Here is a 19,167-nt window from a genome sequence, read left to right on the forward strand (position 1 = left end):
TCGCTGCCACTAAACTAAAACTAAAGCTTTAAAACTTGTGATAACTATGAAAATTTGGGACATTTCAAAATTTTAAAACAATCCAAAAAAGTATACCTAAAATATAGGTGCAAATTTAAATTTAGCGGATATAGCATATGAAAATTTGGGACCTTTCAAATTTAAAAGGCCCAAAAAGAGTGTGCTGAAATAATAGATGCAAATGTAAATCGGAGTAGATACGCATACACACAAGTAAACAGCCAAATAGGGTTTTTCTCCCCAACCATGAGCTCCAAAATTATTCATATCAGCCGTCTCTAAATTGTTCATTCTTACACACACAATATCGCTCATCGATTCCTGCAAACCCTAATTGGAAAATTATGCTGCCCACGGCTCCACTTCTTCTGAGCCATCGAAATCAAACCCTACCATACAGTTCCTTGTAAGATTGTTTTCTGAAATGAAAACATTAATTATTCGATTTGATACAATCGAAAGCTGGAATTCCATCGAACGTGCAGCCGTCAATTTATACGAGCAAGCAGCTTTACCCGGAGCAAACTCTAGGGGAATTCGGCCTCTTGTGAAAGCTCGACAGTTAGCTGATGAGATTTTTTCATTGATTTGGAGATTGTCTAAACGGAATTCGGGGAAGGAATCTTGGGACAGTGAAGCAGAAGAAACCTGACTCATTACTTCACTGATTTGCTGCCGAGTGATGATGACATGGCTCTATATAGGGCATTTGCAGGTATTTTCGTATTCCGGTGCACCAGCTGCTTTAACAATGTTATATATGTCTATATATCATATGATATTTTGTGAGGAGTTTATTATATATGTTGATTTTTTTGCTGACTCGAAATATCTCCCAACAATATATCCCTATATTTTTAGAGATTTGCAAGGCGTTGCGTGCAATGACATATTACCGCAACAATATTATCCCCCGGGGTATGTTAGCTCGGGGTAAAGCTGCTTACTCTTATAAATTAACAGCTGCACGTTCGACGATATTCCAGCTTTCGATTGTATGAAATCAAGAATATACTCAATTGTGTCGTTAACATCAGCTCGAATAACTAATGTTTTATTTCCCGAAAACAATCTTACAAGGAACGTCAGTAGGCTAGAGTTCGATTTCGATGACTCAGCAGAACACGCTGCTGATCGAGAGCACGGGAGACAGAGTTGATACCGTCAGTTCTTGTTCTAACGAAGGAAGAGGAACTCACACCATCATCGACAGGGGTATCGTCTAACTTGCGTTTGCAGGAATCGATTAGAGACATTGTGTGTTCAATATCGAAGACAATATTATAGAGATGACTGACTGTATAAATTAAGAGCTGCCGGAGAGAAAAATCCTTCTCGGCTTTCATAAATCCTGCTCTTGTAAGTTAATATTACTCTCGTCGTATTTTAATATATTTTTAGACATTAAATTCTAGTTACGTATTTCATATTAAAAAATAGCAAAACGGTTATCAGCTGTATCTGTAGAATGAAGATACCATGTTAAATATGAGAAATAATCATGATTCTGTGTGCGTTATCTCTAAATTTTGATTTTTTATATTTATCCAATTTTGTATTCTTTTACAATATTATATCGATAATTTTATTCACTACTTCATCTTCCTCCGCTATCTCTAATTTGTTTGTGGGTTCATATCTATGTCAGTTGCCTACATCGATTTTTTAAATTTGGAATGTTCAAAAGTTTTGTAATTAACAATACTTCTCGGTTTTCAGAACTATTGAATTCTTCGGATTGTTTGTTGTTGAATAAATTTCAACCAATTTCCGAAACCTTGTCGAAAATTTTATATGACTCTTGTCGTATTTTAAGATAGTGCAGGATATAAATTCTTATTACGTGTTTCATATTTATGATAGTCAAACATTTATTAGGTAAATCTGTAGGTGCAAATACTATTTTTTAACATGAGATATAATTACAATAACGCACTACAAAGTTTAATATCACTACCAGTTTTTGAAATTTTTTCCAAAGTTTAATATCACTTTTGTCGTATTTTGAGATACTGCTAGATATTAAATTCTAATTACGGGTTTTATGTTTCATATTTATGATAGCAAAACAGTTATGCGGTAGATATGTAGAATGCATATATTATTTTTTAATATGAGAAATAATTACGATTCTGTGTAGGGTTGGCAAAATCCGACACGCTCCCGAAGCCCGACACGAATTCGTCTCGATAAATACAAATGAGGGTCTGAGATTTTATATATCGGATCGGGTTTGGTAAATTATTCCCAAAAAACTCGGGTCGGGTTCAGAGAAAAAATTACCCCACTCGAACCCGATCTGATATATAAAATCTCGGACCCTCATTTGTATTTATCGAGACGAATTCGTGTCAGGTTTCGGAAGCGTGTTGGATTTTTCCACCCCTACACCGATCGTAATTATTTCACATATTAAAATATAATATCTCCATTCTGCAGATCTACCGGATAACTGTTTTGCCATCATAAATATGAAACATAAAACACGTAATAATTAGATTTTAATATCTAGAAGTATCTCAAAATACGACAAGAGTGATATTAAACTTTGGACAAAATTTCAAAAATTAGCAGTGATATTAAACTTTGTAGTGCGTAATTGTAATTACATCTCATGTTAAAAAATAGTATTTACACCTACAGATTTATCTAATAACTGTTTGGCTATCATAAATATGAAACACGTAATAAGAATTTATATCCGGCACTATTTTAAAATACGACAAGAGTCATATTAAATTTTCGACAAGGTTTCGGAAATTGGTTGAAATTTATACAACAACAAAAAATGCGAAGAATTCAATAGTTATGAAAACCGAGAAGTATTGTTAATTATCAAACTTTTGAACATTCCAAATTTAAAACAACCGATGCAGGCAACCGATATAGATTATGAACCCACATACATATTAGAGATAGCGGAGGAAGATGAAGTAGTGAATAAAATTATCGATATAACATTGTGAAAAAAATACAAAATTGGATAGATATGAAAAATCAAAATTTGGAGATAACGCACACAGAATCGTGATTATTTCTCATATTAAGAAAATGGTATCTTCATTCTATGGATACAGCTGATAACCGTTTTGCTATTTTTAATATGAAACACGTAACTAGAATTTAATGTCTAAAAATATTAAAATACGACGAGAGTAATAATAACTTATAAGAGCAGGATTTCTGAAAGCCGAGAAGGATTTTTCTCTCCGGCGGCTCTTAATTTATACGGTCGGTCATCTCTAAAATATTGTCTTCGATTTTGAACACACCAAATGTCTCTAATCGATTCCTGCAAACACAAATTGGACGCTTATACCCGTGTCGATGATGGTGTGAGTTCCTCTTCCGCCGTTACAATGAGATCTGACGTTATCAACTCCGTCTCCGGTGCTCGATCAGCAGCGTGTTCGGCTGAGTCATCGAAATCGCACTCTAGCCTACAGTTCCTTGTAAGATTGTTTTCTGGAATGAACACATTAGTTATTCGAGCGGATGTTAACGATACGATTGGGTACGTTCTTGATTTGATACAATCGAAAGCTAGAATTCCATCGAACGTGCAGATGTTAATTTATAAGAGCAAGCAGATTTACCCGGAGCAAACCCTGGGGGAATGTTGTGTAGAAAATGATGCTGTGCTACAGTTGGTTGGAGTCATGCGGAGTACTCGTCTTGTCAAAGCTCAACAGTTAGTTGATGAGATTGTTTCATTGATTTGGAGATTGTGTAAAAGAAATTCGGGGAATGAAGCTTGGGATAGAGAAGCACGTCGCGTGATTAGAAGAAACTTATCTGATTATTTCGGAGATTTTCTGCCGAAGGATAATGATAATTATTTCGGTCATTATCTGCAGGTATTTTGTTGTTCTCATGTACCAGCTTCTTTAGCAATGTTATATATGTCTCCTCAAAATATGATATTTGGCAATGAGTTGATTCAAGAATTGATTACGTTAATTTCTTTACTGCCTCGACATCTCTCCCTACAATGTATACCAATATATTTAGAGATTTGCAAGGCGTTGCGTGGGATGCCATATTACCGCAACGATGCTATGTTTAACACGTGCCGAAGATGTCTTAGTGACATGGTCAAATGTACCGAGATGAAGACTGCACCGAATGGAGCTGGCTATGCTTATCTTGTTAATTTTATAAGAGACATGCAAACTTTTGTTGCAGAGGCTGCCGATGAGATAGTTCATTCTATGGATGCTGGTATAGAACCGGATACAAGGATGAGTCCCTCACATCCTTTATTGACTGAGGTTGTCTATCTCAAAAACTTTCTGATGCCTATAGAAACATTTATTACAGAGGAGCTATTCTTTGAGTTTCGATACAGAAAGGTATCTCAGGATGGTCCTTATCAAGAATTTAGTATCATGTTTGAGACTTTCTTTAGGCTGCTGAACAAGATGGATTATTGTCTTGAAGAACTGGAGAAGTTATTGCCGACTAAGAGTGAAAATCTTGGGTGCTACCAGTATGTTGCAATCATAATGGAGCTGAATAATATGTCTAAGCACTTCCCAGACTTAGCAAAACAGTTTTGGACAACTTTGAGGAATAGGAAGCTTTCTTTCAGCTATTTAATTATTAAATATGCTAGCAGGGAGGATGATTATGAATGGATTTCGGTGCATAAAGAGGTGACAAATTTTGAGTGCAGAAGGCATTTGGCAATGATGTTACTTGCACGAGTTAGTGGTGAGGATAACAATCTGATCCAAGAGATCATGCTTATTGACAGATCACGATTGTTGGAGGACTCTTTTGAATACATTGCACACTCTGAGGCTGAAACACTTCGAGCTAGTTTAGATTTGCAGTTTAAAGATGAGGAAGCTACTGGCCCTGGTGTTCTGAGGGAGTGGTTTGTCTTAGTTTGTCAAGCCATATTTGACCCTCGAAATGCCCTCTTTGTAGCTTGTCCAAATGATCGTAGAAGGTTTTTTCCGAATTCAGGTAATCAGCTTGTTGCTTCTGTCATTCTACTTTGCCCTATATATGATTCATAGAAGTTATATTTTGTTTATGTTTCTGCGAGTATGAATCGTATGGGTGACTTTAATATATTTTGCCCTGGTGTTTGATATAGTGATTGCTTTCAACATTAGTATTTTAAAAATTTTATACCTCACCCCATATTCTCCCCTTAAATTCCTCCCTGGTTATTCTCTGATAAATTCAATTTTTTAAATTAATGACTCGTCCGAATTTGCAGTGTCTAGGGTGGATCCATTGCACCTAGAATACTTCAAGTTTGCTGGAAGAGTAATTGCATTGGCCTTAATTCGCAAAGTTCAGGTTGGCATTGTCTTTGATAGAGTATTTTTTCAACAACTGGCCGGAAAGAGAGTTTCTGTGGACGACATACGGGATACAGATCCAGTCTTCTACAGTAGTTGCAAGCGAATTTTGGAAATGGATCCAGATGAAGTTGATCAAGATGCTCTAGCTTTAACTTTTATTGTCGAAGCAGACAACTTTGGATCCAAAAATATTGTGGAGCTCTTGCCTGATGGAAAAAATATTTCCGTGAATAGTAAAAATAGAGTAAACTATGTTGCTCGGCTTGTTCAACATCACTTTGTTGATTCTGTTAAGGATCAGGTAGCTCAGTTTACTCAAGGGTTTGACGATATCATGAATTCGGACAGGCTCCGGGAATCATTTTTCCAATGCTTAGAACTTGAAGATTTTGATTGGATGCTGTATGGCAGTGAAAGACCTCTATGTGTTGAGGATTGGAAGTCTCACACTGATTACAATGGCTATGAGGAAACTGATCCTCAGATATCTTGGTTCTGGGAGGTATGAGTCAGTAATACCTACTCTTATTATATATTCTATGACGTGATCCTAATTAATACTCCTTCTGTTTGGATATAATAGTAGTTTTACTTTTTTCTATGTAGTTCTAAAAGTTTTGATAGTACACTTAGAAACATTATTTTTAAAATTTTCTTTTTGTAAATAAAAATATGACTCTAATATTTTTGTCCACGAAAAAAAATTAAAAGTAATATTTCTAAGTGTACGGCCAAAACTTTTAAAGGTATGTGAAAAAAAGTCAAACGACTATTATATGCTAACATAGGGAGTATTATGCAAGTTCTGATGAGTTATCTACCTATTCTTTCAACTAGCTGTGCACAATGCACTAGGTATGATATTACATTATTAAGAATCACCCTCTTAAATTGCAGACTGTGGCGAGTATGTCAGCAGGGCAGAGAAAAGCTCTCCTATTCTTTTGGACGTCGCTGAAGAATCTACCTGTAGAAGGTTTTGGTGGCTTAACCTCCAGGCTATACATTTACAAGGTGAACGAGACGTGCAATCGCCTTCCAACTTCTCAGACGTGCTTCTATCGGTTGTGTTTTCCTCCTTACCAGTCCTTGGAAGTCATGCAAGATCGTCTAAGCCTCGTTACCCAGGAGCATGTTGCCTGCAGCTTTGGGACTGCTTGAGATAAGCATTACTCCATATGTCAGGGATGTAAATTCTCTTGGTGGCACATACAAAAATTAATACAAGCATTACATAATATACATTCTTGTCTGGTTTTTTTCAAGTTATTTTTAAACAGCAGTACTTCATATGTTAAATATAAATCGACGGTCTTGCAAATTGAGAGATTGAGCAGACTAATTAAGAGAGCAATTGGTTTTTGTCAAGGGTATTGCAAATTGATTTTGTCAAGAGCAAACTGGTGTAAGCAAATTATATGGTGATTTTTGACTAAAATCAGCCGTAAACCCGATGGAACAAATATACAATAACTATTTTTTAGATTTTTAAATAATTTATAAAAACATTCTATTACGCTGGATAATTGTCTGACGACCCTAGAAACTATAGATCTATAGCGTTGTTATTTGGTGAACCACAGTAGAAAATGTCACCTACAGTCTCGGTGTTCCGTAAATCGACACAGAAAACTCCTTTTAAGCGGTGGCTATTGTTTACCGACGTAAAATACAATGTTGGTTATTTGAAGAACGCTATAAATCAAAAAAATTCATTATATGTGTGGATTAAGTAGTTATAAACCGATGCTAGAAAAAGAGTTGGGCGACATTTTTTAATAGACACAACACAAAAATTCCGTTGCAAAAAGTATATTCTGTAATAGTGAATTTTGGGGTGCATATGTTTTTTTTATTAAGTCTTGCTATACATTTTTTTTAAAATTAAAGTTGCTGGGGTGAGAATTACAATTACCTCTATTCCCAAATTCTTAACTTAAAAAAGTAATTGATGATAACGAAATTTGGTAGTTTGATATTTGTTAAAGATTTTGCTTGTTAATAAAATAAAGAGTATAAATTTGTCCAACAACTATCGAAATAACTACAACTGGTGAACCAACAAGATCTCCAACTAATTTTAATTACACATTTTACTTTTAAAACAATTATACCAAAAAAAATCCAATTTTACTAAAGATTAAAGACTATACAAGCCGATTGGAGAATAAATTTCCCATAATAAACAATGTCATGATTTTACTGAAAAAAATATATGCTTCTAAAACAAATTCATATCACGACATGTAATTGAGAATATTGTTTTTAAATATTAATCAAAATTTAAATAGGATAAAATGTTAATTTGCAAAAATTTTATATCTAAATAACGATACTGTAATATGTATATTACTGGATGATAATGTTATCTGGTTAAAGGACAAAAAAATTATAATAAATAATAAATTATTTGAATCAGTGCTACGAACTTAAAGCTAAAATTCTAAAGCTTGATAACTATGATCCTCTGGGGACATTTAAAATTTAAAACAACAGGCCCAAAAAGTGGGCGGAAATATAGATGCATTCAAATGTGCGTAAATCCAGACCAGTATATCAGCCACATAAATTAGGGTTTTTTCTGTATAGCCACATGAACTCCAAAATTATTCATATCAGCCGTCTCTAAATTGTTCATTCTCACACACACAATACAGCCCATCGATTCCTGCAAACCCAAATCGGAAAATTATGCCACCACTACTTCTGAACCATCGAAATTATACCATACAGTTCCTTGTAAAATTGTTTTTTGAAATGAAACCATTAATTATTCGATCTCATGTCAACGATACGATTGAGTACGTTCTTGATTTGATACAATCGAAAGCTGGAATTCCATTGAACGAGCAGCTGTTAATTTATAAGAGCAAGCAGCTTTACCCGGAGCAAACCCTAGGGGAATGTTCTGGTGAAAATGATGCTGTGTTCATTAATTTGGAGATTGTGTAAACGGAATCCGGGGAGTGAAGCTTGGGACAGAGAAGCACGTAGCCTGATCAGAAGAAACCTAACCGATTATTTCACTGATTTGCTGCCGAGTGATGATGATATGGATACAGGGCATTTTTCCAGGTATTTTCTGGTTTCGGGGACGATTTCAGTTTAATTTTGTGCATATTAATAGTCTATCGGTTGCATAGACAGTTAGGTAGTACTTAATTACTGATACTAATTTTTTTCGATCCCCATTTGCTTGCCATGGTTATTTGGATTTTAGAATATCAATTGAATTTTCCTTTTCTATATAGTTATGATTGTGAAATAGATTACTGTTTCGGCCTTAGCGTGTGCAATGTACTCAAATGAATCCTCCAACAATCGTGATCTATCGATTAGTATCTCTAGGATTAGGTTGTTATCCTCATCACCAACTCGTGAAAGTAACATCATTGCCAAATAATGCCTTCTTCTGCACTCAGAATTATCACCTCCTTATGCTCCAAAATCCAACTATAATCTTCATCCCTCGTAGCATATTTAATAATTAAATAGCAGAAAGAAAGCTTCCTCTTCCTTAAGGTTTTCCAAAATTGTCTAGCTAGGGCTGGAAAGTTCTTAGACATGTTATTCAGTTCCATTATGATGGCAACATACTAGTAGCACCCAAGATCTTCACTCTTTGTCGGCAATAACTTCTCCAGTTCTTCAAGACAATAATCCATCTTATTCAACAGCCTAAAGAAAGTCTGAACCATGATACCAAATTCTTGATAAGGACCACTCGAGAGACCTTTCTGTAACCAAACTCAAGAAAATGCTTGTAGTATCATGGTCACACAAAGGTCTCTCGGAATGGGCTGATGAAGAATTTAATATCATGGTTCAGACTTTCTTTAGGCCGTTGAATAAGATGGATTGTTGTCTTGAAGAATGGGAGAAGTTTTCCCCCACAAAGAGTGAAAATCTTGGGTGCTACCAGTATGTTGCAATCATAATGAAACTGAATAACATGTCTAAGCACTTCCCAGCCTTAGCAGGACAATTTTGGACAACTTTGAGGAATAGGAAGCTTTCTTTCTGCTATTTAATTATTAAATTTGCTAGCAAGGATGATGATTATGGATGGATTTTGGAGCATAAAGAGGTGACTACTTTTGAGTGCAGAAGGCATTTGGCAATGATGTTACTTTCACGAGTTAGTGATGAGGATAACAGTCTGATCCTAGAGATCCTTATCAACAAATCACGATTTTCGGAGGATTCTTTTGAGTACATTGCACATGCTGAGGCTGAAACACTTCAAGCTAGTTTACATTTGCAGTTTAAAGATGAGGAAGCTACTGGCCCCGGTGTTCTGAGGGAGTGGTTTATCTTAGTTTGTCAAGCCATATTTGACCCTCGAAATGCCCTCTTTGTAGCTTGTCCAAATGATCGTAGAAGGTTTTTTCCGAATCCAGGTAAGCTTGGTGCTTCTGTCATTCTACTTTGCCCTATATATGATTTCGTAGAAGTTATATTTTGTTTACATTCTTATCGGTTATATGCTGCCATGTTTGATATAGTGATTTCTTTCAACATCAGTATTTCAAGAATTTATACATTGAAGGTGGTCAACTGAGATTACCTCACCGAGTTAATTTCATAAAACTGATAGTCTGGATTGGGGGGAACACAGCCACCCCATACTTCCCTTGAATCCCTCCCTGGTTATCCTCAGATAAATTCAAATTTTAAAATTAATGACTAGGGTGGATCCAATCCACCTAGAATACTTCAAGTTTGCTGGAAGAGTAGTTGCATTGGCTTTTTAATTCACAAAGTTCAGGTTGGCATTGTCTCTGATAGAGTATTATTTCTACAACTGGATGGAAAGAAAGTTCCCGTGGAAGACATACGGGATACAGATCCAGTCTTCTACACTAGTTGCAAGCGAATATTGGAAATGGATCCAGAGGAAGTTGATCAAGATGCTCTAGCTTTAACATTTATTGTCGAAACCGACAACTTTGGTTCCAAGACTATTGAGCTCTTCCCTGATGGATTCTTTTTTTCCCGTGAATAGTTAAAATAGAGTAAACTATGTTGCCCGGCTTCTTTAATATCACTTTGTTGATGCTGTTAAGGATCAGGTAGCTCAGTTTGCTCAAGGGTTTGACGATATCATGAATTTGGACAGGCTCCGGGAATCATTTTGTCAATGCTTAGAACTTGAAGATTTTGATTGGATGCTGTATGGCAGTGCATGAAAGAACTCCAAGTTTGTTTCTATTCCTTTCGACTAGCTGTGCACAATGCACTTTGTTTTACATATTCTCCTCATAAGTTTTGCTTTTCTTATGAGTTGGTCCCCAATCTTAAATTCCAGACTATGGCCGCCAGTATTTTCCATTATATATATTCAATGACATGATCCATAATATTATGAAAGTTCTGATGAGTTATCTACTTATAATTCTTTCGACTAGCTATCGTATTATAACATTATTAAGAATCACCCTCTTAAATTGCAGACTGTGGTGAGTATATGTCAGCAGGGCAGAGAAAAGCTCTCCTATTCTTTTGGACGTCGCTGAAGAATCTACCTGTACAAGGTTTTGGTTATACATTTATAAGGTTGTGTTTTCCTCCTTATTTACCAGTCGGTAGAAGTCATGCAAGATCGTCTAAGCCTCATTACCCAGGAGCATGCTGCCTCCAGCTTTGGGATTGGCTGAGAGAAACATTTTCTGTCGGGATGTCAATTCTCTTAATTGGTGGCACATACAAAAATTAATACAAGCATTACATAATATATGTTCTTGTCAGGTTTTTTTCAAGTTGTTTTTAAACAGCAGTAATTTACATGATAAAAACAATTGAAGGTCTTGTAATCATCCAAAGATATATAAATAGTATATATAAATAGTATATGTTTTCGTTATTATCGTGCTTGTTCTATCAGTCAGATTTTTCCTTTTTTTATCTCTCAGTGAATAATTTTTATTATCTGTAGATTTAATTTTTGTATCCGATATTTTTGTTCCGACAGCGTTGTGGAGAATGGATATGGGAAAAATGCTTTCATCTCCAGTATCTTTTTTTTTTCATATTGTATTAAATTGAAAGAAAAAAAGGAAATTCAATCTTTTTAGAATTCTAACAGAAAAAGATAGAAAAAATCCCAAATGCTTTTTTATTGCTTCGACCCGTGGAAAGATATACTCTGGAGTTTTCTATTTTTCGTATATAAGGTAAGGGGAGATATAACAAATAGAGTAAACTATGTTGCCGGCTTCTTTAATATCACTTTGTTGATTCTGTTAAGGATCAGGTAGCTCAGTTTGCTCCAGGGTTTGACGATATCATGAATTCGGACAGGCTTCGGGAATCATTCTTCCAATTCCTAGAACTTGAAGATTTTGGTGGATTAACCTCCAGGCTATATATTTACAAGGTTGTGTTTTCCTTCTTAATTACCAGTCGGTGGAAGTCATGCAAGATCGTCTAAGCCTCATTACCCAGGAGCATGTTGCCTCCAGCTTTGGGACTGCTTGAGAGAAACACTATCTGTTGGGATGTCAATTCTCTTGGCGGCACATACAAAAATTCATACAAGCATTACATAATGTAAGTTCTTGTCAGTTTTTTTTCAAGTTGTTTTTAAACAGCAGTAATTCACATGATAAAAACAATTGACCGTCTTGTGATCATCCAAAGATATATAAATAGTATATTAAAATATTATAAAATCAAATAACAAATATTCTACCGTACAACTTAGCCAAACGAGTATAATTAATATTGTTATTTTTTTTTTGAGTGATTGACACTTTGCACCCCTTATGTTTTGACGCTTTTTCGATTTGGTCTCAAACAATTTTTTTTGGCAGTATGCACCCCAAAATTTGAAAAGCGCTTCGCTTTGCACCCTTTTGACCAATCTCCGTTAATTGACCGTTAAAGTTAACAGATTTCAGGTTTTCACTTTGCACCCCACAATTTTAATTTTTTTTTCATGAGTGTTTTGAAATATATTTTTTCCAAAATTAGACACTTTTTTGGAACATCTTAATTTCTCTTGGGCTAGTTTTCTGTATACATTTAGTTTAATAATTGATCACATGATTATGTATATTCTTCCATTTGTTTGGGCACTAATATGTTCTATGCTGTTTTTAGTGGAACATGAAGTACTGGAGAGGGAGATTGAAAGGCTGCGGACCTTGTATCAACAGCAGCAACAGCAACCACACCAGCAACCTCCTCCCAGCCATCAGCGTGCCAGAAGTCGGGATCTTGATTCTCAGTTTGCAAGCCTTTCCTTAAAACACAAGGACTCAAGTTCTGGTACTGATTCCGTTTCTGGTCCGTTGAACATCTAATCTCATATACATTGCTGGTGGTCGATTTGCTTGTCGAAGAACTTCTCTATGATGCTTTCATACCAATCACTGAAAGTCCAAAGTTAGAGTTTGGCTTGAGAAAAGATCTTCCCAGGTGTATTCACCTGTTTTTACACCTTTCTGATTGGCCCTTATCATTTGGTTATTTATTCTACGTGGCCATCCTTGTTCATTTAGTAGCTCATATCACTACAACAAAACTGGAATCAGACAACACTGATCAGACAACGGACGCTGAAAAAAGCGTTGGCCAAAACAAAGACACGACACTTTATTTTCGCTCTGGAAAAACTATTGTCTAACACCACGACCTACAATGGTTAAAAAAATGTTGTCTAGTAAATTCAATCAGACAACACTTTGTATACTGTGGTATTGTGTAATTATGCATGTCAGACAACTGTTTTTGAAGCCGATGTGTGAAGAAACTTCACACAATGTTTCAGGAAACCGTTGTAGTAAATAGACAAGTGTTTTATTTGTTGTGTTGTTTGCGAGCAGTTCAAACAAGGGTTTTATATAGTGTTGTGTGACTGGAAAGCTAACATACAAGTGTTTTTGTTACCATTGTAACAAGGCCTTATAGACAAGCCTTTAATATATAAAATGTTGTCTGCCTGATTGACTTTTAAGCAACATACAACAGTTTGTATTGTAAAAGTGTTGTTAATAGACTATAAAGACAAGACTTGTTTTGTTTAGTGTTATGTGAATGTCTATCAGACAAGCCTTTTTCTCCAAAAACGCTTGTCTGATTGGCCACCATGGAAAAAAAAATAGCAGAAAACAGAGCAAACCAGCCTCAAAACAGAGGCACACCAACAAATCTAACAGATCTGACTCAGAACAGAGCCAACCAACAGAGATAAAAACAAAGAAACTAACTTACATCATGAAAGTTAGTTTAGTTCATCACCAAACTAAGAATCAAATAAAATTACATCATAAAAGTTGAATTAGTTCATCTACGTCTCGCATATAACTAGTTGTTGCCTCGTCTAAATCAACATCCGGCAAATTTGGTATAAAGAACTCATTCTCAAGTTCTACTTCCACGGATCCCTCATTTTCTTCATCATTGTCCTCATGATAGTTTTTCTCGGGTAATTTCAACACCACGGACCATAATTTATCAAGAGGATCATCTATGTAACATACTTGTTTAACGTGTTTTGCTAACACAAATGGATCATTAAAAAACCCCAACCTATTCAAATTAACCAAAGTATAACCCAAGTCATCTACCTTAGTCCCTCTATTCATATCAATCCAATTACAACGAAAAATAGGGATCCTAAAGTTGTTATAGTCTAACTCCCATATACCTATTATCACTCCATAAAATGTAGGCGAGGCATGCTCAACAATTTGATCCTTCCCCTGCACAACCATGGTATCGGCTTGAACACACACGCCACTGCACTGAACATTACGTGTATCATCACGATCTTTGGTGCTAAAGGTAATCCCATCCATTTTGTAACCATTGAATGTAGGGACATCCTTATTGGGCCCATCTGCGATCCATCTGATTTCTTGTGATATCTCCATTTCGTCGAGAAAATTTGAAGCAATCTGCCCAGAACATCATAAAAGTTATAAATGACTTATGTGACAGTTTTAAAAATGCACAGAAATGCTATAAATAAAGTGCACATAATACCTTTTCTTTGAACCATTCTGGGAATGTCTCATTTTGCTTATTCTTTAGCCACATTTCATTATTTTCATTTTCCGGATATTTGGTCATCAAAAAACACATGTGTTCACTGCATACAATTAGAAAAGACTATGTAAATAATAGAATAATGATATATAATTTGACAATTAAGCAGAAAATTAAGAAATGACTTACTTAAAATATGGCCTAACCGAAGCCGTATTTTGTAAAACACATAAATGGGCTAAATGCAAATCATTGTCGCTCGGAGTTATAACTGATGCACCAGATAATGGCCTACAAACAACATCATTCCTATGCCTGCCATTTTTTGGTATCCCAACAGTAGCCTCCTCATGGTTCACCAAACACTCAACAGCTTCTTCTGCAATATAGGCCTCAGCTATGCAACCTTCTGCGCGAGCCCGATTTCTTATATACCCTTTAAATGTCTTCATATATCTCTCAAATGGATACATCCACCTCAAAAAAATTGGTCCACAAAGCTCTACTTCTCGTACAAGATGGACCGAGAGATGAAACATCACATCAAACAAGGAAGGGGGGAAGTACTTTTCAAGGTGGCACAAAGTTTCCACCAGCTGGGATTGCATTTTCTCCAACTTATCAACCTCAATAACTTTACTGCAAATTGCCTTAAAAAAGAGACAAAACCTGATGACAGTGTTTCCGACCTGTTTTTGCAGTGACGATCGTATCGCAATTGGGAGCAAGTGATGCAAGATCATATGGCAGTCGTGAGATTTCATTCCAGTAAGTCAAAGAGTTTCCATTGAAACTAAACTTCTAATATTTGAACAAAAGCCATCAGGCAACTTCATGCCAAGAAATGATGAGCAAACTACTTTTTTTTCCGAATGAGTTAAATTCCAAGATGCCAATGGTAAATTCTCCTTTCTCCCGGGATTTTTTGGCCTTAGCTCCGTTCTTATTCCCATTTCAGCCATGTCTAGCCGGACAGATTCCTTATCTTTTGTCTTCTTGGGTATATTAAGCATAGTACCAAGTAAAGCTTCGCAAATGTTTTTCTCGATGTGCATCACATCGAGAACGTGTCTAACCGGCAGAAACTTCCAATACTCAAGTTCAAAAAATATAGAAACCTTCTTAAAAATAGGTCGAACATCACCTTTTTTGAATCGAGGTTGGCGTTGTGTCTTACCAAAGACATGACACTTCAAATGTTTTGTTCTCTCAAGCACCTCCAACCCGGTTAATGGAATTGGGGCAGTTTCCTTTTCCACAGTGTTATCAAAGTCTTCTTTCTTCCTGCGATATGGATGTGAACGGGGCAACCACCTCCGATGCCTCATGACCACGCACTTTCGGTAATTAGCCAGCCTCGTTGCTTTTGTTCCATCAACGCAAACAGGACACGCATTATACCCTTTTACAATGTTCCCTGACAAGTTACCATAGGCTGGATTGTCACTAATTGTCCATAACAAGATGCCTCGCAGCAAGAAATACTCCCTCTTGTATGCGTTATAAACTTGTTTTCCGGTCCATAACTTTTGTAAATCTTCAATGAGCGGCTGAAGGAACACATCAATATCATTGCCAGGTTCCTTTGGTCCGGATATCAATAAACATAGCATAATATACTTCCTCTTCATACAAAGCCATGGTGGGAGATTGTAGATTGACATTAAAACTGGCCAACATGAATAATCAATATTTTTTCAAGTTGTTTTTAAACAGCAGTAATTCACATGATAAAAACAATTGACCGTCTTGTGATCATCCAAAGATATATAAATAGTATATTAAAATATTATAAAATCAAATAACAAATATTCTACCGTACAACTTAGCCAAACGAGTATAATTAATATTGTTATTTTTTTTTTGAGTGATTGACACTTTGCACCCCTTATGTTTTGACGCTTTTTCGATTTGGTCTCAAACAATTTTAGTGGAACATGAAGTACTGGAGAGGGAGATTGAAAGGCTGCGGACCTTGTATCAACAGCAGCAACAGCAACCACACCAGCAACCTCCTCCCAGCCATCAGCGTGCCAGAAGTCGGGATCTTGATTCTCAGTTTGCAAGCCTTTCCTTAAAACACAAGGACTCAAGTTCTGGTACTGATTCCGTTTCTGGTCCGTTGAACATCTAATCTCATATACATTGCTGGTGGTCGATTTGCTTGCCGAAGAACTTCTCTATGATGCTTTCATACCAATCACTGAAAGTCCAAAGTCATTTCTGTAGAGTTTGGCTTGAGAAAAGATCTTCCCAGGTGTATTCACCTGTTTTTACACCTTTCTGATTGGCCCTTATCATTTGGTTATTTATTCTACGTGGCCATCCTTGTTCATTTAGTAGCTCATATGCACCTGGTGATCCTGTTGGAAACTGTGACTCCGGCAGATAGCTCACCGGAGGTGAATACATGAAAGCTTCATCTGACTTTAAGCTCAGTCAAAACTCTGAGATTTTTTTTTGTTTCAGTTCTTCTGCTGAGATTTCAAGGAACTTTTAGGGTGCTCAAAAAGTTACATGCGTTATATATTACACAGTTTGTCAAAAAAAGAAGGAAAGATTACATGCGTTGCTTGCAATTCTCTTGTGTACATTAGCAAGTGTGTCTCATCAGCAGAAGCAAGAGGCTTGAGAACAACAATGTCGTTAATACCAGCTGGCAATAGTGTCTACTTTTGAAAAAAAATATTTCAAAAGTGTCTAATTTTGAAAAAATATATTTCAAAATACTCATGAAAAAAAATTAAAATTGTGGGGTGCAAAGTGAAAATATGAAATCTGTTAACTTTAACGGTCAATTAACGGTGAGTGGTCAAAGGGGTGCAAAACGAAGCGCTTTTCAAACTTTAGGGTGCATACTGCCAAAAAAAATTGTTTGAGACCAAATCGAAAAAGCGCCTAAACATAAGGGGTGCAAAGTGTCAATCACTCTTTTTTTTTTTCAAGTCTGTGATTAATCAGGTTAACGATTGAATAGTCAACAGTACAAGAAAATATGAAAATATGGCAGAACTGAACAGAAGTCGGTCATTAATAAGTGAAATCGGGAGGGGTCATAACCGACATCTAGCGAGCTAACGGATGATAATTGTCTATAATTACAATCCTGCGTAAATGAAAACCAATAACATTGTTTCGCAAGTATATATCACTACAACAAATAGAGTATTTACGACAGAAATTAAGCCTAATATCAGTCGTAAAGTAACTACCGACGAAGTCTATTATGAACGTCTGTCGCAAGTTCTGGAGAACTTAAGCTTACTACAAAATCCATACACCAAATAAAAAGGCTATTTTTTTCAAAATTTATTTTAATCAGTATTGACACTATAACATCCGTACGGTTGGATCGTCGAATTTTTTTTTTTTTAAAATAGTTTAATGTTTCAGGTAAGTATTCGATTAAAGCCCAAGTAATATGACCCCATTTGACTACAAAATCCATATATCAAATAAAATGCTATTTTTCTTAAAATTTATTTTAATCAATATTAATACGTTACAATAACATCCCTACGGCCAGATCGTCAAAAATAAATTTTAAATGTGTCCGATGACATTAAATATGGTTGGTGAATTTACGACAGAGTCCGTAGTAAGTTTATATGCAAAAAATAACGTCGTCGAACTTACAACAGAAGACCACATTCCGTCGTATTTACGACGGATTTTTAACACTAAATCTGTCGTAAGTGGTCCAATTGCGATAAATTTTTTCCGTCATTTTTGCTTGCGTGAAAATTTCAAAAATTGGTTGCAAATTTAAAAATTAGTCGCAAGTTCATATTTCCGTCATAACTTTCATATAAGTGGGTCCCAATAGAATAATAAGCAACTTACGATGAAATTTTCGTTATTTTAAATTCATGGGCCCCAATTCTATTTATTTAAATTTGAAAATAAGAGAAAACAAACATTAATTTTCAACAATAAATAAAAAAATTATGATAGAAAATTCCGTCATAAAGTAGAACTTACGACGAAATTTGTGATGAACAAATGTCGGAAGTTGTAGAGACACTACTTTATGACCGAAAATATTCGTCATAAGAAGGAAAATTTTAGCGTGTTTTTTGGTTTCCCGCCAATATTCGATATCCAAAATATATATTGAACCTGTGCATACATATATTCACATATATCTAAAACCAATATGCACCACAATCAATATCCATCCAAAATTTACAATCAACCACACAATTATTAGATATAAGAAACCATAGCTTTTACAATTAACATTCAATCATGTGCAAATCTTACATCAAATTCTAAATCCATATTCGTCCATGTACGTAAGTTAAATTATCTTTACATAAACTTAGATCGTCTTACAACATACAAGCATCCATAGTATGCCAAAATAAGTTCAAAAATGCTAAAATATAACAAAAAGTTTTGAAAAATTGAAATTACCCCCAAAACATTTTTGAAAAAGTTGAATTTATTGCCATGCTAACTTAAGATATGATCCGTCATAAGTTAGAACATGATATAATTTTCATTTATTTTTTATTTTTAAACAACAATAATTATATAATTATGAACTTATGACGACATAGTTACGACGGAATCGGAAACCATTTTATTTTCATTTATTTGTTTATTTTTAGTTATCCAAATATGTTAACTTATGATGAGAAAATAAACATATCAATTTCATTTATTTTTTGTTTTTGAATAGCTATAATTATATAATTATGTGAACTTACGATGGTGCAGTTACCACGGAATTAGAACCCTTTTATTTTAATTTATTTTTTGTTTTTAATTTGCTAAATATGTTAACTTACGACGATTTAATAATGACGCAAAACGTAACTTATGACGGTTATTT

At 35.3% G+C, this 19,167-nt stretch overlaps 2 protein-coding genes and 1 pseudogene across 2 annotated transcripts; 2 read left to right on the forward strand and 1 right to left on the reverse strand.

Moving 5' to 3' along the window:
• The first annotated feature begins 3,296 nt into the window (after positions 1-3,296).
• LOC108201675 (E3 ubiquitin-protein ligase UPL5) lies at positions 3,297-6,500 on the forward strand. Its single transcript, XM_064085188.1, has 3 exons — positions 3,297-4,992; positions 5,252-5,841; positions 6,237-6,500. Exons 1-3 carry the CDS (start codon positions 3,297-3,299, stop codon positions 6,498-6,500), a joined length of 2,550 nt encoding a protein of 849 aa, XP_063941258.1.
• Positions 6,501-9,159: 2,659 nt separating this feature from the next.
• On the forward strand, positions 9,160-10,528 carry LOC135149465 (E3 ubiquitin-protein ligase UPL5-like; annotated as a pseudogene).
• A 3,035-nt stretch (positions 10,529-13,563) lies between these two features.
• On the reverse strand, positions 13,564-15,007 carry LOC135149745 (uncharacterized). Its single transcript, XM_064085586.1, has 3 exons — positions 14,520-15,007; positions 14,328-14,433; positions 13,564-14,239 (listed from the first exon to the last, which is right to left on the reverse strand). Exons 1-3 carry the CDS (start codon positions 14,936-14,938, stop codon positions 13,607-13,609), a joined length of 1,158 nt encoding a protein of 385 aa, XP_063941656.1. The 5' UTR covers positions 14,939-15,007; the 3' UTR covers positions 13,564-13,606.
• Positions 15,008-19,167: the final 4,160 nt, after the last annotated feature.

This window comes from Daucus carota, chromosome 9 (assembly GCF_001625215.2).
Source record: "Daucus carota subsp. sativus chromosome 9, DH1 v3.0, whole genome shotgun sequence".
NCBI lineage: Eukaryota > Viridiplantae > Streptophyta > Magnoliopsida > Apiales > Apiaceae > Daucus > Daucus carota.